This window comes from Centroberyx gerrardi, chromosome 16 (assembly GCF_048128805.1).
Source record: "Centroberyx gerrardi isolate f3 chromosome 16, fCenGer3.hap1.cur.20231027, whole genome shotgun sequence".
NCBI classification, from domain to species: Eukaryota; Metazoa; Chordata; class Actinopteri; order Beryciformes; family Berycidae; genus Centroberyx; species Centroberyx gerrardi.
Window position 1 is genome coordinate 14,511,700 of NC_136012.1, and position 23,241 is coordinate 14,534,940.

General features: G+C 40.8%; 2 protein-coding genes across 6 annotated transcripts; one reads left to right on the forward strand and one right to left on the reverse strand.

The window, feature by feature from the left end:
• Positions 1-1,400: 1,400 nt before the first annotated feature.
• Positions 1,401-17,609, forward strand: tnip1 (TNFAIP3 interacting protein 1). 5 transcript variants are annotated; one of them, XM_071916465.2, is made up of 18 exons: positions 1,401-1,429; positions 6,480-6,663; positions 7,341-7,505; positions 7,624-7,715; positions 8,005-8,064; positions 8,887-9,102; positions 10,256-10,350; positions 10,831-10,999; positions 11,522-11,614; positions 11,735-11,800; positions 13,362-13,493; positions 13,635-13,763; positions 13,853-13,987; positions 14,080-14,205; positions 14,362-14,445; positions 14,977-15,198; positions 15,483-15,567; positions 15,837-17,609. In XM_071916465.2, exons 2-18 carry the CDS (start codon positions 6,516-6,518, stop codon positions 15,899-15,901), a joined length of 2,082 nt encoding a protein of 693 aa, XP_071772566.2. In that variant the 5' UTR covers positions 1,401-1,429; positions 6,480-6,515; the 3' UTR covers positions 15,902-17,609. The 5 variants fall into 5 exon arrangements, with proteins under 5 accessions (XP_071772566.2, XP_071772567.2, XP_071772565.2 ...); XM_071916466.2 differs by lacking the exon at positions 1,401-1,429 and adding an exon at positions 1,476-1,580; XM_071916464.2 differs by lacking the exon at positions 1,401-1,429 and adding an exon at positions 5,177-5,237.
• Positions 17,610-17,704: 95 nt separating this feature from the next.
• On the reverse strand, positions 17,705-22,311 carry gpx3 (glutathione peroxidase 3). Its single transcript, XM_071916468.2, has 5 exons — positions 22,177-22,311; positions 20,263-20,413; positions 20,047-20,164; positions 19,382-19,481; positions 17,705-18,291 (listed from the first exon to the last, which is right to left on the reverse strand). The coding sequence occupies exons 1-5, from the start codon at positions 22,243-22,245 to the stop codon at positions 18,070-18,072; spliced, it is 660 nt and encodes a 219-aa protein (XP_071772569.1). The 5' UTR covers positions 22,246-22,311; the 3' UTR covers positions 17,705-18,069.
• Positions 22,312-23,241: the final 930 nt, after the last annotated feature.

Genomic DNA, 23,241 nt, shown 5'->3' on the forward strand with positions numbered 1-23,241 from the left:
GCCTCTTCTGCTGAACAAACTACACGTGAAGCTTCACTGGTCATGACAAATTGAACTGTTGTGGCCCTCCTCCTCCATAAATTACTTTTGCCCCTACAGCTGTTTGATGCTATTTTATAGACTACATAAATAATGGCTGATGTTCTTAATGCAGGGTTTAAGATGCTATTCAAACCAATATTTTAACTATTGTATAACAGTTAGTGGCTAACATGGTAGAACCTTAATTTAAACAAATTAGGCTTTTGTTGGCCCACCCAACCACACTTCTACTTTCCATCCAACAACATTGTAGATCTGTGACTTCCTGGCTACCTTACTACCCACCATGACTAGGCAGATAACCACACCGACACACATTTGGATGAGCAAAGAGGATATAATGTGGTGCCACTTACATTTTATTCTGATAGAAGCTGTGCCCATTTGTTCCTCATTTCATGCATCTTGGTTGGACTTATACTTGTTCAGGCACAGTGGTACGAGACAGCTGTCAACTGATACTGGAGCAACACTTTCTCTGTTCTAGTCAATGTCTCAGTTCACTGCATATGTGTGAGTGCAGCTGTTGTCAGGCCATCTTTGAGTTAAAAGAGGAAAGAAGAAAAAAGCCGTACGCGGCGAGGAAATCCCCTGCAGTAGGCCAAAATCCAAGGCAACAAATACAGTCTGCAGCAGTCAAACTCTAGTTATAATGGCACACACACAACCTCAAATTGCTCCATTTGATGTTGATTATCAGAGATAAAGAGATTAAATTCAATAGCACATTGTTACAATGCAATCCATGTCAAAATATACAGTGTTCTTTGAATCTCCCTTTTGATTGCTGGGAAACTTTTTACTGTGCTGTTGTTCACAGCAGTTCATACAGTATGAATTTAAAAAAAAAGAAAGAAAGTGATTTACATATTTCAAAGCTATCATGCCCTTAGAGGAAGTCATGGGGGTTTCTGAAGCCTTTTATTTTTTAGTTACTGTCTCCATGACTATGGTGGCCTGATCTTGAGCAAACAAACCATAATCTTGTACTATATACACAAGTCAGTATATGAAACATCTGGACATTTTTCTCTAGTGCTGCTCTTGGTTATGTCAAGAGTTAGGTGTTTTTTTTATTGTGGCCTCGTCACTCCGCTCAGCTTTGTTGTGATGCATTAAAATGTGCGTCTTGGTGGTCATGTGCTGCATATACCTACTAGCACACAAAGGTTAATTAAATGCATTTTTTTTTTTTTTCACTTGTCATCTCCCTCACTAAAGTCAGGCCACGCAGTTGGACACATACCAGGTTCTGTTCAGGCTGAGCGTACAGTATCAGGCCCTACTGGGTTATGTGGGAATTCCCCAAGTCTCACAGTGAAATTGCTTCCCCCCTATTCACCAGTTTCCTTAAAAAGTGCCTCTCCGACACAAGCAGAATGTGTGGGTGAGTTGTTCATTTGTTTTATCATCTGAGATATAGTAACAGAACATTTTGTATGTCATTATCTATGGCATATCTGTTTTTGTCAGGGTGAATGGATGTGGACAGAGATGATTTCATGTTTTCCCTGGAATGAGTGCTGTCCTTATCTTCGGTACGTAACATGGATGGTGAATTTAACAGAGTGAAAAGTTTGATTTCATTTTAATTGTACTTCCTATTTTAACCATGAACTATTCTGTAGGCTAGAGAGAATGCTAGAGAGAATGCTATCTATAATTTTACTAAATAAATTGATTTTCAAATTTTTAATCCTAACCCTAACCCTAACTCAATGCTCTAAAAACATACTAATATTATGTGTCAATTTTGTCCTGATCCTTAAGGAGGAGTAATCTTGTAATTCCCGATACATCACACAATGTGGATATGTTGCCAAATTAGTTAGTTAGAAATAAAGCAACAACACTTTTGTTGTTTTATGTTAAGACAAAATATAACAGCTTGAAACAAACTGAATGATAAACCTGAGAGAAATATAATGTACTATGTGGCAAAATGGTTTCTTTGTCTTAATTAGTCTTAGTCTGCGGTAGACTTGAGTTGATAAAGATATCAAAGAGGGATTTTAAGAGTTAACACCATGGAAAGAGATTAGTGTATTTGAATTGCGTGAATTTGAATTTGTCATGCTCTTATTGAACTGCTGAATTCAGTGAACGGACATGAGCGTGACAAATTCAAATGTATGCAATTCAAATACAGTCTCTGCTGGCACTAATCTCTTTCCATGTAACATTCCTGGCAGCATCTCCTCCTTTGGTTGAAAAATTCTATTCTATTCTATTCTATTCTATCCTAACATAACATTCATGCTACATCTATATCTCTGAATAGACAGCATGTCTGAAACAAGGTGCCAGTCCATATCTGTTCCAAATTGTTGCTTTGCGACGGATACTCGGCAGCAAGAGTGACGCTGGTTTAAGGCCTAAAGAGGACAACCAGAGTTTTACCGCCAGACAGTTAACAAAAGGACATTCATGTGTTATGCTGCACAGAGCTAATGACTATCAGCTGCTGATTTCTGCTGGGACCGGACTGTCCTTGTGTCTCAGCGGGCCGAGCTCCATACTCTTAACATGTACTTGTGATACTGTGAGCTCCAATCTGGCTGCTGCCCTTTGTCACGTCATCTGCTCTCTCTCTCTCTCTCTCTCTCTCTCTCCTGTCTTTAGTGTAATAATGAAAAAGGAATGTGTACCTTCAAAAAATGCCTTGAAAATAATCTTTAAAAAAAAACACCAGAGGAGAAAAGAGAATGTACAATTTGTTGCCCAGCAGGCCCGTGTGACGGGTGACATTTCCTGTAACCTCAGACCTTTGTTTGCTATGCTGCATACTGAAGGCTTTTCTTCACAAGCCTTTTATTCATCTCAGCGCTTCACAGCAGCATGAGATGTTAACCTAATACTTCGCTGAATTAATCGGATGCAAAAAACGGAGAAGGTGTTTGTTGAGAGGCATCTGAGGTGTTTAGTGGCAGGCGCAGGATTGGGAAGAATCCAAAAAGTGTGTCCCATATAAACTGTTTATACCCTCCGAGAAACACAATCACTAATACTGTTGGTCAACATAAATACTTTATAGGCTGGTTGTACTTTGTAGAGCAGCCAACCATTAGACAGTATCACACACTCTCTCTCTCTCTACTCACTCTGTCTCTTCCTCTCTCTCTCACTCATTCACTCACCCTCTTTTCTGATTTCATTGTTTCCTCAAAGTAGATGAATCAATCAGAGACAAATGAGTGGTATTGTGTTTTTGAAAGCTGAAATCCTAATCTAAATGCTTATCTGTGAAGGGTGCTACGCAGGGAAGATGTGAATTTCCATGAAAGGTGTTACTGTACCGGCTAGCCTAAATTAGAGCAGCTGGGTGTAAGTGTTAGCCTGCTGAGAAACCAAACCTCAGATGATACAGGCAGCAGATAAGGGAGCGTTGTTAAAGTCAACATGATTTCAAATGCTTACATCTGTTTCCTTGGTCCCACGATCTGCGCCCTGGATTGTTATCCACCAAAATATACTCATGCAGGGTGTAGCGCTTAGGACTCATCCCTATCTATTGGAATTCAGGCTTGGTGTAATAGTTGTGTCCATTAAACAAATGGAGGGAGATGAATGTGACTTGTGTTGCTGGTCTACTTTAGAGTCAATATGCTCTCAGTAAATGAGTTCCTGGTCTGTCCAGTCTGTCTTTTTGCATTACAGGAAATAATAATTATCTTGTTTTTCCCATCTCTGGGGTAAATTCCAATCATTCAACAGATACCTACGAAGAACAAAATGTGGTCCTGATTGGTTTAGGTCGAACATGGACTTGGTGTTTCTGATGTTAACATGGCAGGACTACTCCACAAGAAAGACTTACGCAACTGATGCTCTGAATGGCTGCTAAATTCATAGTGGAAGGTGTTTATTTTGGCATTTGTTTACTTTTGATTTATATAATGTTTTGTTGTAGCTAAATTACCACAGTGTCACATTATATAATTAAAGCAAAACACAATAACCAGTGGGAACCATCTCAGATAGTTTTGGTTGGCAAGTGCTCTGGTGTATGGAGTCCAGTAGGTTCAGTCAAATGTTGGTGAATTGGTGAAAGCTGAATTGAATTGGAAGTAATTAGTCAGTTTACCTCCAGTACCTTGTGGAATGGGGTGCTGTATAGACTTTGCAAGGCACCTGAGCAAGAAATATGACTAGGGAATTGTTAATCCCCACAAGATGTCACTATTGCTCTAAAGAATTCTTCATCTTTAGCCAGTAATGACCTGCAATTATTAAGTTCTGGCAATTTGGTCAAAATAAGTTACTCATGTAATGTTGCTTCACATGTGGCTGAAATTAGATTTTTGAAAAGTGAGTAAAAATCCAAATAAAAACAGGCTGTATTTGTTTTTACCACAGCCTGTGTGATGTGACTAAGGAGCACTTAATAGCTCAGTACCTTTGAGTGATGGTAACTCATAAAGCCACGCAGTGTGTCTGGTCTGTAAAAACACACATGAACTCATACTATGTGGAATTATTTATTTATTATGTATTTATTTAAATTTAACATGGTACACATTTGTAGCTTATATTTATCAATCAATCAATTGATTTTAGTGTCTTTTAGCGTATTTTGAGTGTAATGGTAGTGCATATTTTAAAAAGAAGATCCCAAATATATCTTTAAAACCTAAAACCTGTATCATGTAGAGCTGAATAGGTCATTGTAAGTAGGATGAATAGTCTAGTCTAGTAATAGTTCAGAGGAAATATCTGATGCAATCGCAGAATTTTTTTCCCCCTCAGAAAAATGTATCAATGAAGAAAGAGCTCTTTAGTGAAGAAGGGGGTCAAAGTGGGTGGGATGCTTGAAGGAGTTTTAAGAAGAATGAAAAGTAGGAAGTTTAGCTAATCAATTATATGAACCATTATTTTCTATATGTAGAGTTTCGTATATATTTGAGGGTCCGTGATGTGAAAAGGTTTGAGAGTCCGTGGTCTAGTGGAAGCTTTAACATGAAATATGACTGACAATATGTCAAGCATATTTCTCCAATGTTTACATATGGTTAATGCCTGCTGTTGGTGGCCCACTGATGGAAAGCTCTGCCCTCATTGGTCCGCCAGGCTGTCAATCAGTGCTGTTTACATCAAACGTCTAGCGAGGTGGAATTTCCCAGGTTACAGCGTTACAGCACAGACCACTTCCGCAATAGATGTCTGGGCAGGAGACGAGAGGCCACTCAAGCTGAAAGGTAGCTAGCAAAAGACACCTCTTTGTTCTTTGGTTTGTCGTTTAACTATACTGTCGAACTAACTGCTTCTGCTATTGCTTCGAAAAAAGTAATTGTAGGGTTTTATAGGAATAGCTAGCGACTCACTGTCCCGCACTGTCATTTAACGTTAGCTAACCCCTAGCTAACGATGTTGCTAGCAATTTGCATGACAACAGCGAAAACTAATATTAGCCCTCTTTAGCCAGTGAAGATAGCTAACATTAGCTAGTTTGTGTTGTATCTGACACTCGTTTATTGTACAGCTATTTGTTTGCAGAATTCACATAACATTTGGTCATTTTTACTTTGCATTTGCCTCATTTTTCCTCTTGATATTAACGTAGATGCCCAATCTAGCTAACGTAAACGTTAGCTCATTTTTGCCAGATGTTGAAGGCTGGCAGGCTAACATGGCAATCGTATCGCTGCTCCTTTGGACGCGACTCGCGAAAGGAGAATAGGGATGTGATGCTGTTGTTGCCGGCCTACTTGTCATTATTGTCATCCCTAACCTGTCAATCGGTCCTTGTTCTCTTCGCCGGACTGGATACTTTAGACTCGCCGTTCTATGAATTATGAACGAAGAGAGAAAAAGAGGTCGAAAAGACTCCAAGGGGGTACAGTAATACTTTACACAGGATATCTGGGTGCATGATATTTCAACCATCATCACAAGAAGTGACAGGAACATCAGTTGTTATATTTCTCAGTGGTTGTAACATTAGTACTGCATAAGTCATAGTTAAAGTGGAGATCTAGTCCTGTGAGAACTTGACGGTAATGTGATTTCACCTCATACTGCACAGTGCTTCTGTTGAATGTGTGGCCTTATGATGCATGATCATTGGCTCTGTCTGGGTGTCGACATTTGACGTTCATTGCTTTTACAGCTTATCATGCATACTTTACAACATGATTGTGTACATTCAAATTGTTTCCATGAATAGGTTTTTGCAGAAGTACCCCTTTCATCGTGGCATTTAAATGTGAGCCTTTGCATTGTAAATGGCAAAGGGTGGGGAACCATAATAGACACATTATGTAATCAATGCTCTGTGTTCAGGGCCTCTCCTCTCAAAGCTGTGTTTGTTTTTGTAAAGGGCAAATGCTCCTGCATTGTTCCATCTGTTTGTTTTTCCCATATCTTACGCAGACTAGTTTCCAGTATCTTGTACATGGTAATAAAATTTGTAAAACTGTTTGTCTGTCTTGTTTCCATAGTTCAGAGCACCATGTCTAGTAAGTGAAACAGTGGCGATGGAAGGGAAAGGCCCATACCGCATCTATGACCCAGGTGGGAGTGAGGTCAAGGCCAGAGAGGAGGCCGGAGGGGGAAGCAGCTACCGACAGCTACTGGAGGAGAACAGCATACTGAGGGAAAGGATGAAGGGACTAAAGAGCTTAGGTAGGTGCCCAAAACAGCATGGTTACCTCATGGCTGTGGAGTGAGGGCTATAATGCCAGCTGCTCTCTGCCATTGCATGCCAGGCGTCCTGTTGTGTGTCCTACAGTAACATCTGATGATTTTATGTTTGCAGATTTGGAAATATATGTGGGGATGCCCTGAGTTTCTTTTTTGTAGCCCATTCCTAAAGTCTTAGTACAGAAAATTGTGTTCAGTTCTGTTTATTTTGACAACTTACGGCACCCATCACAACACAGGTCTTTCGATTTCTTCCGCAGCAGATTAGACAACTAAGCATGCCAATCAAAATGCACATACAGTCGCAGGAGTTCCATTGTCCTGTGGCACAAAAGGAGGAATGCAAAGAAACCTGATTACCTTCATTGGTAGTGTGCTGAAATACTTGTCAGTGAGCCTTCAGTTAATGTACCTTAAGGGTCTGATTGCTCCTTTTGTGACTCACCAAAGGAATGTTAGTTGCAACATGTATAATTTCTTATGAAGTTTCTATGCCACATCCCATTTGATGACTACTCATGTGACTGTTTTCCCAGTCTCTTTTGTGATGTTGTCAATCTATGTTGAAAATATGAAGCTAGATTAACTGGTATAAGGGTTGGGCAGGGAGGGGATCTTTGAACAGTCTTTGAACAGTCTGGCGGTGATGTGATTTGTAGGTGACCTGCTGGAGGAGTCTCAGTCAGAGGCATCAAGGCTTCGTCAGAGAGTGGAGGAGCTGGTCAGAGACAACGAGGCTCTCAAGTCCTCCAGCTTTGCCACCAGTCTATGTATGGGAGGGCCTGTTCAGACTGAGACACAAAGTATGTCTCACAGACTTGCTGGTAAGAGTTTCACCTGGCAGCCACTTGTGTTCATATTTGCAGATTGTTGCTACTTGAGTAGCTGTTTTATTTTACTGAAACTTGGGTTAACCTTGGTATTAATCATGGTCTCTTTCAGGTCAAGGTAAGCCCCATGGGCATGCCAGTACAGACCAGAAGGAGGAGCAGCCCAGCTCTTCAGGGAAGGCCCTCCAGCCTGAGAAGCCCAATGTAAGTAATGTGTATGGTGTACTAAAGTGTGGACAATGTTACTATAATTTTAAGTGTACTGAGAGGTTTGGGTGTAGGCAGAAGGTTGTGATGATTGTAGGACCATAAATAACATCAGGTATTCCTTTTTAGTTTTTTATTGCTTCAGCTAATGTGAAGCTCTTCAATGTAATGTGCCATCTGGCCAGCTCTAAACTGAAAGGTGTCTACTTTCATTCTTAAAGGTTCACTAAAGCAATTGTGGACACAGCTTGTACCATGCTGTTACTTAACTCTTTGGTGTTTACAGGAGGCCTTATCTGAGTTTAAGGTGGTGAATATGGAGGAGAAGGCTTCAGATGCCCAGACTGTAAGTACCAGACTTTGTGTGGCACAGTAAGATGAATAACTTTTGAACTATCACAGCTCTGTGAATACTGTTGTATTCCTGTCACAGGGAATTGAAATCCCTGGAAATGTATAACAATTCTTTCTGGTTCCAAAGTAAGTTTTTATTTTAATGAGCCATTAAACTCGTTTAGAATATCATCATGCTCTTGATAGTAACCCTGATAAATAGTAGTTTCATGGAATTTCTTCAAGCTAAATTCAGCCTCTCTTCTCTATTGTCATTTCTCAGATATCAGGAACTATCCTTGGTGTGGTGACTCACCAACACACTCAATACTGGTAGCTCCAGCCTGAGTCAGCCAGGGGAAAGTCCAGGATTATTAGTGACTAGAATTACACTACTGATTCACATACACTAGGCTACATCCCAGGGAATGGCTTAATAGGACACTATCTTTGCCAGAATATTTCAGGCATATAGGCGTAGAATCTCTTTTCATGTGATTGACTAGACAGTCACATATTCTTAAATTCTGTAGCATAATTTATTGTAATTGCCAAACTGGAACAGAATAATATTGGTAATAGTATAACAACAATTATTCCCTTTTGATGTAGTTTCTTTTTGACTTTGGTCTACAGACTTAACTTTAAACTGACAGGACTAACTGGTTTGACTTTACAGACAAATGTGCCGCAGCTATTCATTGAAATAGCAAGAGGATGACTACTTGCATGTTGATCTCTGAATCTTGTGACCCATTGCTGGTTGAAATTTGCCCATCGAGTCAGCAGGAGAGGAAGGACTGACTCTTCTGTTTATCTGTGTGTTCATCTCCAGGCGGGGTCAGCGGCGGGAGCAGGAGTAATCCCCCTCCTGCCTCAGGAGAACATGGAGCTAGCTAGCCAGCTGCAGAGACTGGAGAGCTCCTTCAGCATCTTTGCAGAGGAGTCCAACCCAAACCAGCTGTTGGCTCACCTTGGCCGCATGGCTGTGGAGTTCCACCATTTGTCCTCTAAGGTCCAGAAGAATGAGCAGAGGACGTCCCTCCTACAGGTGAGTGGCATACAGATAGCCTTAGAAATGATAGAAAATACAAGTAAGAGCATAGGCAGTAAAATTAGGAGACTTTCTCATGATTCTTCTTTCAACCATCACTCTCTCAATTGCATCTAATTCTCCCGAGATGGCTCTATAGGCTCTTAAGAGTTTGCTTTTAATCAGCAGCCTATTTGATACATAAAATGGTATAAATGTATATAAAAGGAAGAATAATCCATTTGTCTACTGAAGACCATTCCCAGGCTGTTGCGTTATGTTTAGCGTTTCATTGTGACTTTTGTGACATGCTAGATCAGTACGCAACTCTGGCAGTGTAGATGACCAGATGGCCAGATCTGTGTTTAGATTGAAAGCTCTTGCGCAACGGCACTGGGTGTCAGAGACCTTTCTTCTTTGGTCTGTACTGGTTCACATGTTACAGTAGTAGTGTATTCCCATGAGCGGGGTGAATGCGTAGCCAGCAGTGGTGGGAATGTGGGTCTTCTCCAACACGTCAGGGGCTGAATTTTCATAGGCAAAAGCATACCAGTATATGTGTTTGCAGTGTCTGGGTCATCTTCACCATTTTTTTTTTTCTATTTTTAGAATTTTTTTCTATTTTTTTCAAATTTTCTGTGGGTAGTCAATGGGGAAATAAGACGCCATAAACACCACCGAAACTTTTTTTTTTTCACAAAGTAGCGGGAGAGATGTACATGTTTTTTCTTTTGATCCTCAGAAATGCCATGACTCATATGCCCTAAGTGAAACACACATTCCATGCTACAGTATATTCATATAGGCTAGTGTTTTCTAAATTGGAGTCAATACTAGACCCTAATCCTAGTCCCATTGAGCTGTGTTGAAGGGACCTGATATCAGCAAAAAGGTCAGAAATGAAATATTTGCTGGTGACACCATTTAGACCACTTACAAAGAGTGTGTATAATTCTGCATAGTCTTCTTTCATTTGTATTTTATACCTTTACATTATAATTTTTTTTTCTTCTATTTGCATTGCAGATATCTGTTGCAATGTACCTAGTTTTGAAAAGTCATTGCCTCAGTTTGAGCCATGATACAGATATATGAAGAAACAAAAAAAAAAAAAGATGATGTCGTCATACTTGAATGATGTTTGTGATAATGTTGATTTTTGTTTTTATAGACTCTTTGTGAGCAGCTCAGACAGGAGAACAATGAGCTTCGAAAGAAAATGGAAGAAGATCATCAGTTCAGGAATCGAGACTTGGAACAGCTAAGGTGATGTTTTTCTTCTTTTTAACACTGGCTGGGCTTCATGTCGCTTCTGTAGGGGCAGAACTTTATTGTTAATAAGGTCAAAAACAAAATGTGAGTTGTCAAGTAGTGATATGTCCTGTTACACTGAACAGACACACTTCTCATATTCTCATTCCACTAATCTTTTCTTTTTTAGTTGTGGCACGTTTGTATGTTTCTCAGGACCCTTGAATGTAGTGTGAATCCTATGTTTACCATTATTCTTCCAAGAACAAAAACCCCATAAAGTTTGCACTGCATCAGGGTTGTTGACAGTTGGCCATGCTTTCACTTTTGACAGTGGAATAATCCAGTGCTTTCTTCTACTGTTAGTGTACCCCATGGGTATTGTAGGGTCTTCCCAAAGGACATCCTGATGCTGTACTGTGCCAAGACCTCACCAACTCTGGAAAGGCAGCTTTGTTCACAAACACTCTCATTTTTGCTTTCTGGCTGATTCAGGCAGGAGAATCAGAAACTAAAGGAGCTGGTCACAGGAGGAGCAGCAGCGGCATCAGCAGCGGCATCGGCAGCGCCAGCGGACACCGAACCTGCAGAGGCCAAAGAGGAGCCGTTGAAAGAGGAATCTGCCACCGTGAGATCCAAGATGGAGGTCACCACACCGCAGAAGGTAGTTAAATGAAATGGCGTGTCTAATTTCTTTTAAGTGCCTTTATTTTGTACAGGCATGCACTAGAGGTCTGTGGGTACTTTTCCAAACACCAATAAAGAAAAAAGCACTACAGTGGTTACTCACAAAAATGAAGGTTGTCTTTGGTTGTATGAATGTTCAAGAAAAATGCCAAGGCAACTCTTCTTGTGATTAATTATTAAAAAGCCTTTATTCACTGGCTAGTCCATTTTAGGAGAAAAGCCAATAATGTTTCATGTTTCCGCTACCACGCCTTTATTTTTCTTGAATGTACATGTACTGTTTATTTGTTTATTACCTTTTATTTTATCAAATGAACTTTATTTTCACCCTTTTAGAAGTACATAAGCAAGTTTTCTCAATACATTTGTGACTTAAAGCTTCCCCACTTCATGTTAACTGTAATGCTGTGGTGTCAGCATGTCAGCATGAGGGTTGTAGTGGCGTGACTGAGAGAATGGAAGAATGTAGGGGATTTAGGAATGTTTCATATCCCCCCAGAGTGGAAAAGCTGCAGAGAAAACCCCGACAAAGCCTTGTGACCTAGAGGTGTATGAAAAGAAGATCAAGCTTTTGGAGAAGCAGAGAAAGGATGTGAGTCTCTTTTTGCCTTCACCGCTTGTCCTCTTTTGCCATAGGGGAAAGTCTGTGTGTGTGTGTTTTGTTTCCTATATGTTCGATGTCATTCGTTTCACTTTCTGTTGCCTCTTACAGGTACTGGAGGTGAACAAGCAGTGGGACATTCAGTGGAACTCCATGAAGTCACAGTTTGAACAGAAGGTACAGTAATGACTACGGCTGTTTTGGGTGTGGGAAGACGCTGCTGTGTCCTTTACTGATTTAGGGCAGTTAAAGGAGAAATAAAAACTGACTGTATCACAATTCTCTAAACAAATTAGATTTTAAGTCCCGCTTCTAAAATGTCAAAGATATTTTGTTCAGTCGTATAAAGTCAGGTCAGCTCGATCTGATACACTTCCTTCATCCTCCAAGATTTGTTGTCCCATTCTTTGTCTTGTTCTCTGGGAACATTCTTCACTCTGACCCGTGTCAAAGTGCAAAGGCTCTGCTCCCACACCACAACAAAGATTTTTTACTTCTAAAACAAAGCCCTTATATAAACCAAGTATCTGCGTTTATTTAACATTTTCCATAACTCTGTCCTTCATAACTTAAGTAATTTCATATATGCAGAATAGACTGTTCTATATCTGTTCCTTTGGGTTCAAAGTGAATGTATTGAGTGATGGTGTTTTCCATTGTACTCATTTCAGCCTCTGCAGATGTTATGTTTAGTGACCATGTGACCTGTTTCCTAAAGGGTCAGATATTGCTAATAATAAATAGGCGTCACTTACCTACATGAATTACTATTGCTAGTATTATCAATTTTACCACAGTTACTAAATGATTGTTCAATTTTTTTTTTCCAAGTTTCTGTATTAACTGGGCTGTAAAATAGGACAGTATTACTCAACATTACACAAAGAGGAAAATGACGTTATCTGGCCAACAGCCTGTCAAGTTTAGTTTTACCATTGTGACTCCACCACTCATATTTCTTATTTGAAACACATTAACATAGTTTTGGATGCCAATGGAATGGCGTAATCACTTTTTTTTTTTTCTACCATTCAAATTGAAATGTTGTTCAAATAAGTCAAGTTGGACTTTTCAGGCAAGGGGTTTAGCAATTTGGAATTACCTAAAGGAACACGGGCCTCAATCTATTGTTTATATGTGTCACTTGGCAATGGAGCAGCTGTGTGTTATATGCGTTTGTCCAGTGGAAAAGGTGCAGTCTTGCAATAGCACACTATCTGAGCATGCTTACCACAAGGCCTGTCACACTTCAGTAAGAATTCCCCTCACCTCTCTGGTACCCGCTGACTTCCTGTTGTAGTGCAGTCAGAGGCCAGCAAAGACACACATACGCACACTCAGACTCACACACCTTTACATGTGCACACCCACAGACATGCACAAATCTACACACACTTTGCTCAGATGGGGACACCATGCAGCCTCAAGTTTAAACCGCAGAACACTTGAGATATCCATTTGCGTCATTAAGTTCGGTCTATATTTTACACAGAACAAAACTGTGTGTGCTTGCATATATGTGTTCGTTGCTGTTGCTTAATATAATTTTCTTTTTTTTATAAGTTTTCACACACTGAAGCTGTATATTATCAGTACATGCACTTTTTTTCTCAGGCAGTATTCAACCTTACCAGAGAGTTGTGAATCAGTGTGTCTGTGTGTGTTTATGAGAATTGTTTATTACCACTGTGATTTGGTGAAGGCTGTCCTAGAGTAAATGGCTTATCTGCCCCTTCAGATCACAGACCTCAGACAACGGCTTGCTGACTCCCAGAAGGCCGTGCTAGAGCTGGAGGCGGAGCGAGAGCAGAGGCAGCGGGACTACGACAAGAAGCTGCTGCTGGCCAAGTCCAAGATCGAGAATGTACAGGTGAGGATACAGGACACGTTGTCGACACTGTGACATGAGAAGACACAGGTGAACAAAGTCCAAACATTCAAAACCAGGACCAAACACAGAAAAAAAAAGTTTGAAGGATGTTTCTTGGACTGTTTTGGGTGTGTGTTTCAGGGGGAGAAGGAGTGTCTGAACTCTGAGACCACTGAGCTGAAGCAGAAGATTCGCTACCTGCAGGACCAGCTGCTGCCCCTCAGCAAACAGAGAGAGTACCAGGAGAAGGAGATCCAACGCCTCAACAGGGTAAGAGAGAGAGAGAGAGAGAGAGACAGACGAAGGACAGAGAGATTTATATATTTCTGTGTGTAACACTTCCTTTCTCTCGTTGCCAGGCTTTAGAGGAGGCCCTGAACCTGCACTCCCCTTCGTCCTCCCAACAGCCACCTGGCCAGGGTAACCATGGCGATGCAGCCAGCAACCTGAAGAAGCAGGAATTGCTCACTCAAATTGCAGTACTAAAGGAACAGGTCAGACATGAAAACGCACAGACAAGACACACACCTACTGCAATCATGCGTTCACTTGCTTAACTGCTTTCAATCTCCGTTTTGCACTCCAGGTGAAGATCTTTGAAGAGGACTTCAGAAAAGAGAGGAGTGACAGGGAGCGAATGAATGAGGAAAAAGAAGACTTGAGGCGGCAGGTTGAGAGACTGCAGGGTCAGATGACTAATTTGACCAATCAGGTAAGCTTTCTTTGTTTTCTTTTATTTGGCTTTATTGAGAATACATTAATTCACGTAGCCTGCTTTAAACAATCTTAGCTGGACTGCTTTCTGATGTCGCATTTGTTTTTCTTTTTGTTTTTTGTGTGTGTGTGTGTGTGTGTGTGTGTGTGTCAGCTTCATCAGGCGCAGAACGAGTGTCAGAGAGAACGTACAGAGAGATGTAAGCTGGAGAGACTGCAGATGCAGCACCACAAACAGGTACTGGCTGCAGCCTATGGCCGAGCCTGGTGTCCTTGTGTAAAATGGGAGCTCGGTACAACCGCTAGACATAAAAAAGAAAATGGTGAACTTATGCCGTCAGCCTGCACAAGTGATTTGTTGTATAGAAATTTGATCATTTTGGCCATTCTTTTAAGTACATTTCATTAGGGCCAAAGGATTTACTGAAAGTTGTGCTTCAAGTCTTTGGAATTTATATCCTAGCAGATAGTTTCTGGTAAACGTAGCACACCAGCGCCCCCTTGTGACAGAAAGCAGTCACTTACATGTTGGCTGTAGTAAGTGCATACTGGACAGATCAATACTCCAGGACAAGAGTCTCACTCCAGTTAGGTTGTTTGTTAGCGCTTTTGGGGACAGCAAGTGGAACATTTACATTCCTCTGTGGGAGGCAGTGCCAGTAGGGTTAAAGTTCAGCAGCAGCCCATACATAACGGGGGCACTGTGCTCTGTGAGCGTAGCAGCCGTGCACTGATTGGGGATCACGTGTGTACTTGTGATCCCTCGTAGGGGCAGCAGCAGGAAAGACGTACCTCAGACCCCACGTCAGGCTCAGTGAACGGCCCGCTGAGCCCTCCCTACTGTGGTCCCTTTGTGCAGGTGGGACCGCAGGGCCTGGAGGGCTGGCCCATACACTTCCCTCCTCGGATGCCCAACGCAGCAGGCGCCACAGCCGCAGCCGCCGCAGCAGCAGCACCGCCTCCTGGACGAGACTTCCAGCCTGTCACACCGGTAAGGATTCCTCTAAGCCTCCTTTCTGTCTCTGAAGTGACTCTGGTTCACTGAGGAAACAAGACTCTTCCTAGCCTCTAGTTGGCAGGAACATGGCAGATGTAATTACTTCTTGCTGTAGCTCCACCTAGCCACCTACTGAATAGTGAGTTTGAGTTTGAACAGGTCTACATTCATATTGATTGTTAAGTCAGGGTGAAGGCTTTAGGACTTGTGGGCTGCTGGTTGTAATGAGGTAGGATATTAAGTGATTTGAAGTACGGTTGTGCCTTCTCTGTGGTCAGGGTTTTCCCTGGCAGTCATCATTCCCACAACCCAGAGGGGCAAGAGCAGCGGGGGAAGGTTCAAGACCACCACCAGAGAATGCAGGTAATGTACAACCAGCCAAGTACATATTTTATCTGTCTTTGTTTTGTTTATATATTGTATTTTTGTTCATTTTGTTCTATTTCTTAATGCAGAGCATCATAGATTTGTATAGAGAATATATATAGAGAGAGAATCATGAGATTACCCCACTCAATGGCTAAACTCCTGTTTTCTTTTTGAAATAAAAACTTCCCAATGATTGTGGAGCAGCAAAGTTTGTGACTATTGTAAAGATGTAATGGAGTATTGTTCCCTTTATGTATCCATAGATCAATCCACAGCAACAGGATTTGGTAAAAGGGAGCGACAGAACATTGACCCTGGAAAGCACTAAAAGCATCACCGTTCCCACCTAATGGAACTTGGGTAGTAGCATGAATCAGTTTGTTTTGAGTTGACAAGGTGTGATTTGATCTATAATTTTCCTACTGAACTGTAGATATCCTATTGTAATGTTGTTTATACTTGCGTTTTATAAGCCTATTTGTGAAACACGCTATTCTGAATATATACATGAAATATTATTTAGATTTTTTTATCTATTATTTTTGAGACTCAATCTGCTTCATATGATTCTATGCAGGAACTGAAGTCATTTGTTAAATAGGTTGGAATAATCAACATTGGTTTTTTTTTTCCAGACAATATACCTATGTGATTGTCTCTCTGCAAATATGTAACAACTTGACATACTTAGTTTGTTACTTGTAGGGTTAAAGGAAGCCATTCCCCAATATGAATAAAACTACATATATTCATTCCAACAATGAATGATTATATAGGTACATTGAATCATAGAAATTATAATGTGAATGTTAATTCATTTATGAAGATTTCTTCAGTACCATCGATGTTATAGAACTGTCCCATATGTGTAACTGTTCAAAAGTGGTTGTTGAAATACTAAAATTTTGGGAAATGAATTTTGATGGTATCATGCCAAAAACATGATTGTGATTATTGATAATTTATTTATAATCTACTGTTTTGATAGTTGCATTGACTAAGTGTAAATCATTGTCTTTAGTAATGCTGTTCTTTCTATGTTGTTAGTGTAATCCCAATATATTGTAGCTATTGACATTGTATGTTTGTATCAGACACAAAACACAACGCACAGTACATACACACAACCTATTTTTTTCACTATGATGGACCTAATCTCATTAAACACAACACTTTTACTTGACCACAATTGATTTGATGATTTGATCGCTCATTCCAATATTCATACTCATCTTACAGTATCCTGTACTAATGCCCACAATTAAGCCCCAACATATCCAGAGGTTCGAGTCTTGAACTGCAGCACCAAAACCTTGACGCAACAGCGATGACTAGCTTCCTCTTCATCTTTAAAGGCCTGTTACTTCATGTTAAATGGCATAATTAGTGGATTGTAATCATTGCAACTATTACACCTAGTTCTGAAACATTCACAGTCAGACAAGAGGAAGCTTTTCATAAATATTTAGAGCCCTTAGACCCAGTGTTGCAGCAGTACTGCCACCCCTCAGAGAAAACCTCTGCCAGGATGTCTGGCTTTGCTTTCTATCCACCTCAACGACCAGCAACCCATGCCTTGCCGACTGACCTGTGAACTGCTGTAACACAAAGTCAAGAGCCTGCGCAGCCTCAGACAAGAGATCCACCCCCTGAGATAATGTGTGAGACTATTTTGATGGTAAACTCACTATCTCCTTTGAAACAAGCCACTGTTTAACTGGATACCCATGAAGATTTCCTTAATATGTGTATTTCAGACGATCAGATGGAGGGCTTCAAAATGTGCGCAGATGAATTTGAACAAGCCTCCATTTGAACCAACAAGTTATCAAGTTACAGGGAACAAAATCCTGATTGGAGAGAGCTGAAATGAGACATTAGCTGAATTGCACTTTGAAAGGTATGCTGTAATTACTGGCAGTTGTATTTTCTCGGTTTGTAGCCTAGTTATGTTTTTCTTTTTTGCTGTAGGCAAAAGCACATCTTATGTGAGACTTTTTGTATTTGACTGGCTTAATAAATCTATTCTAAATGTCTATTAGCATCTTACCCTGGTTATTCATGTTCATATTCTCTTGAAGCTTTCCTGAGTTTTTTGCTGCACAAGAGAAACGACGACCGAGAAACACACTGTTTCTGTTCATGATTTATTGAAAGTAATTAACATGTAGGCTGTAGTGTCTAACAGGCCCTGGTTGGGGAGATGACATGACACTGTGGGATTGCAGGGCGGCCTGAATGCACTGAAGAGCCGGCCTGGACCCCAGACTCCGAGGAGGCACCACAGAGTTACTGTTTTCAAGCCTCCCCTTCATTCAACATGCCATCTCCATGTATCAGGAACTGTTACATACCATTACTCTAACATTTGATGTTACTAAATCTCTTTTGCGTTCTACCTAAGTTCTATTATCCTGTTTATCTCACTACGATTTTGCATTATGTGGAAAATCTAGCCGGAATCTAGGTAATACACAATATGATGAAGCAAAAATCCTAATTAAAAATCTGTTGAGCGTAGAGTTGGCTGAAGTATTTGCGAATGTCGGCCCGGACCTCAGAAACGTTGACCCTGGGGTACCACCTCTTCACCGGCTTCCCGTCTGGCCCCACCAGGAACTTCTCAAAGTTCCACTTGATGTCGGTGATCCTCAGAGGATCCCAGAAGAGCCGGCCGGTGGGGTTTCCGAAGCTGTCTCCGACCGGCGGGCAGGAGTTCTGCATGGCAGGAGGCACAAGACTAGTGAGAGAGATGAAAACTGGCATGCACAAAGTGATTAACCCAGGGGTTCAAAATGGTATTTTCCAGGCCTGGGGAAGTTATGAAATATAAAAGGGAGAAAAGTTTTGGAAAGGTCATGAAATTTGATTTGTGATTTTTGATGATTTTTTTTCTTGAATACTGTCAATTGTCACAAAAAGCTGTGGCTGGATCTGGAACAGTCTAGACCTCCCTGCAGGAGGAAAATATTGTTGTTGTTACTGACTGTTTTTTTTTATGACAGAGTTAAACTAATATAACAAACTAATGCTTAAAATTAGTATAGTTGATGGTTACTCTTTAATTCAGTCAAATTTGGTCATGGAAATTTGGAAAGGTGTCATGGAGAAGTCATGGAAAAGTTTTGCAATTTCATGAGTAAAAAAGGTGTGGGAACCCTGTAAACCTCCATCTGACAGAGACCAATTTGGATTTGCAACACATCCAGAGAAAATGAGAAATTCCATCGAAGACTAGAAATTTATAGAAAGGTTAAATTGTTTATATATTTTTTACAAATGTAAAGGACAGGTGACAAACCTTTAATAGCTCCAAAATCAATAAGTTATTAATGACTGTTAAATGCTTGCTACTGGGTGTTTGTTTGGTAGTGCATATGCTTCTGTGCAGAGGTTTGTGTGCTTTTGGGTGCTACTGGATAAACATGAGCTGGCTGGGTGTGAAAGGAATACAAATGCACCTGTTACGTGCTTTATTCTGACAATGTGAACTGATGCTTGTACACAGGTCACACTTGAAAAAGAGTCTGTTTTCTCTAATGTGTCTGCACTGGCTGGGAGGCCCTGGACCAACCTAGAGCAACACGGCCAAAGGTGACTGAGCAAGCTGCCTGTGCAGCCATGTTGAATAAAGAGACTGACATGCATGTTTCTAATAAAGTTTGTGCACAACTCAAGTGGAGAATAGGATTAGTATAACACCCTATTTGATTTAAACACTACTATAATACATAGTCTATCTCTATCGATATATAAAATACATCTTTAAATGACACACAAGTTGTCAACATCTTAAGGGAAAACTTACCTTCAGGAAAGTGTATACACCTTGCTCATTTTCTCCATTCACATCACTGCGCTCAAACAGCAGGAAGTTTGGAACGAATCCATTGCCGGGCCTGACATGCCTGGAATCCAGGAAGAGGTCAGCTTATCAGTGGACGTGCCTCTAAGCACTTTGTGCAGCCAGCGCTTCATGAGCTGCAGCTTGGCAGCTGCCCTAGATTCAGCTCACGTTGTGCAAAGCCACAATCTACTGCAAAGGCCCGGCTATGGATATGGGATGATTGATGGAATCCGAGACATACATTCTATGCAGGTTAGAGTGAGGATATGAGGAGAAACTGATCTTCTTGCCAAAGGATGATTTCCCAGATTAAATGAAGCTCTGCTGATTGACAGAGGATTTGCCAATATTGCAAATTCCTCTCTACGTCCCGCTATGCAGGATCAGGATTATGTTACACCACCTCATTAAAAAAAAGATATAGCTATATACATTAAATTACAACTTTAATTTAATGTAATTTAATAGGAATTAATATCACTGTTGTGTGAAAACCTTGTAACCCAATTTTTGGTGATTTTCAAGGCTTGTGAAACCCTTTCAATATGTATTTTGCTTTTTCTGTGTATGCAGTAGGTTGTGGCTGACTTGAGGCTAACTTGCATTGAAAAAGAAAGATTTCTCACTTTAAAGTTGGTAGAATTTCATGATTTTTCCCTGGTTCTTGTTTCCCAAATTGATTGCAGGGAAACCCGAGAATGGTGAGTCCATACGGCTTCATCTCCTCATGTAGTGCATTCAACTCTGATTATAGGAAAGGAAAAAAATACAATATGCTCAGGTAGGCTCGTTTATTATGCTGTTACATACCGAAGAATAAAGCCTGTGGTGGCATTTCTTACCCAGGTACTGGAAGGTGAGTCCTCAGTACGTGGCGACGTTGACAAAGAGGACAGTCTTGCCTGCGTACTGACTGAGGGACACAGTGCGACTGCCATTTAGGGTCTTTGCCTTGTAACCGTAAATGGTGCCGTCTGTGGCTGAGTCACACAGCTGGGGACAAAAACATCGGTCACAACAGGTTATTATTGTTTTATCTGGCCAACAGCCAACACAGTGATTGATCCATTACTCCTCAGTGTAGTATTTTGGTCACAGCTGAAGCTTTTGTGGATAGACAAATGCATGCCAGCAAACCTCGCTTCCAAAATGACATGCATGGTATATTATCCAAAGAGATGTGGATGCTGTTTATTAGAGTTTACTTCAACACAACTTGTACTCTGTTGGCATCTATGATTTCACAATGGAGATCAAAGCCAAAAGTGGGCCTTGACACAGAGTTGCCCTCTCTCGCTTGTTCAGTCATGTTTGATCATGTGTGGGCTTTTTTTTTTTTTAAGATTTTTGCCAACCAGTCCTTTTAATGATTTTCATTATTTTAATGTTACGTGAGTTATTTCCTGGCAAATTAGAAGAACGTGCATTACTCTTTGATAAACCTTAACTAGAAAGGGTTAATTTTGTGCTTTCATTTCTTGGAGAGAAAAAGCATAAGAGAAAAAAATAACATTGACTGTTTGATTTATAATCCTATGACTAATAGTATGATTTTTTTTTTTACTCAGGTAATGACACACAAAAAGATGAAAAAAGTTTATCTGGATGTCCAAAATGTATGGAAATGTGTTGATCAAGAGGATATACAATATTTTTTTCTGAATGAGAAGTTGTAAACAAGTGTTCATCTGGAAACCTCCCTCTGATCAAAATTGCAAACTACTGTGCAATCTTTGGAGGACAAGGTGTATAAGCAGGTGATTATCTTTGTCCGGTCTCCAATACAAACATCAAAGTATACACAACAGTTTATTTACCAATTGGCTTCTGCAGAGTGTGTCTCAACACATTAACCAGAACCGGGGACAGATGTAACACTTTTTTACCTTTTTCCCCCCATACCTCTGTTGTCATTTGACATCTGCCTGCTACAAACACAAACCTAATGTCAACAGAGACAGAGAACATTGCTCTCAAAGCCACAGAGGCACTTTGCTAGAATAAACCACCCGAGCCTGGGGTGGATCTGGGTTGATTTATACCCATCCAGAAATAACTGTCCAGCAGAGCAAACAATAATATGCTAATGATTATGTTATTATTAGGCTAAAGGGGATCTGTACCGCAGTAGAACTGGGTGTACCAGTGTGGTGAGTATGTGTATGAGAGAGAGACACTGGTGTCCTATTGATTTGCATGTCTGCTTTGTATATTCGGATAGGTTTGTACAAGCAGGCAAACCAATGGGCATTTGATGGTAAAAAAATAGAATCAAGATGCAATTTTCTAATATTATTTCTAATATTTTTTAGTAGAGTTATGGTACATGTAACCTAGGCTACAATTGACTGCAGGCTTTGGAAATCAGTTAAAATCATCCCCAAAATATGGAAGTACTACTTTGTGGTTTAACTTTTTGCAAATCCTGATGGTCTCAGATCATGCATCTTTGATAAGGCGTCATATAAATAATAAGTAGCCTATATATACATATATACGATTCTAAAACACAAGCTACACCAATTAAAACAACCAAACAAATCGACCAGTTTGGGAACACGTCGCTACACGTACAGGTTACTCACATCTCTCCCTTTTTTTATGTTACAATCATCTCCCCTACCAATAGGCCCGTGTTATGTCATTCAACTGCTCGAGCGCAAAACCGCTCAAGTTTAGATAGTGAATATAGAGAAATATCGTCATGACGTCACCCGTTTCTGTATAACGCTCCTTTAGGAGGTGAACGGACCTACCTGGGTGAGTGGGTATCCGCCCATGCCGGGTCGCAGCAGCCCCAGCAGGACCAGAGGTAAGACCCACATGCTGGGCGACACGGTGCAGGTTTATCACGCTCCTCTGCTCTGCTCCCTCGGGATAAAATAACTCATCTGGTCATTCTGTCACAGCTGGTCGAGGTGACGCCCTCTGGTGACGTACATACGCAACAAAAAAACTGACGCTCGGCTCGTTTGGTGCCAATCGGAAACCGGCGCACTGCCCATTTTCAGATGTTCTAGAAAGTTGTGTGTGTGTGTGCGTGTGTGTGTGTGTGTGTGTGTGTGTGTGTGTGTGTGTGTGTGTGTGTGCGTGTGTGTGTGTGAGTGTGTGTGTGTGTCTGTTACCATATTCATTCCTGGGTGAATGTTAGGTTAGGCAGAGTATTGGCCCTGAAAGTCCCAAGTTTGCATCTACATAAATGTGTAATTTAATTGTAAATTTGTCTTAAATACATTTACAATTTACACACTGTCTCAGCTATCCAAAAATTATACCAAGCTTCAAAACATCATGAGTTTTTCCAGTGTATGTGCATTTTATGCTATTTTGCATTTTTAGAAACATGCAAATCCAATCCATGCAAAACCTGGTAGCCTACACACTATTGTTAGACTTGCCTGGCCACAAGGCTGCTATTTACCAAAGAACTTAAAAAAGGGGTGTGGTGGTCACAAACTCAGATAAGGAACTATGTCTGTTTAAAACTGATCCATGGGGGAGCCACAAATACAAAAAAGTATCTGTTTATCTGCTCATCCCATTTCAGTACACATGCTCTTGGGTCAATTTTAGTCAAAATCAAATTTTTGATGGACTTTCATACAGGCAGGAGACTGCTTTAAACCAATACAACACTCCCTGTAAACCAATAACTCCAGTGACCCTTCAGTCAAGCTGCACAAGTCTGCGGACGACACACACCTAAGTGGCCCTAATCAGAAACAAGTAGTCCGTCTACCACAGAGCGGTGGCCAGACTGGGGTCTTGAAGTGCCAACAACAACCTTGAACTTAATGCTGTCTAGACAGTGGAGATGAGGA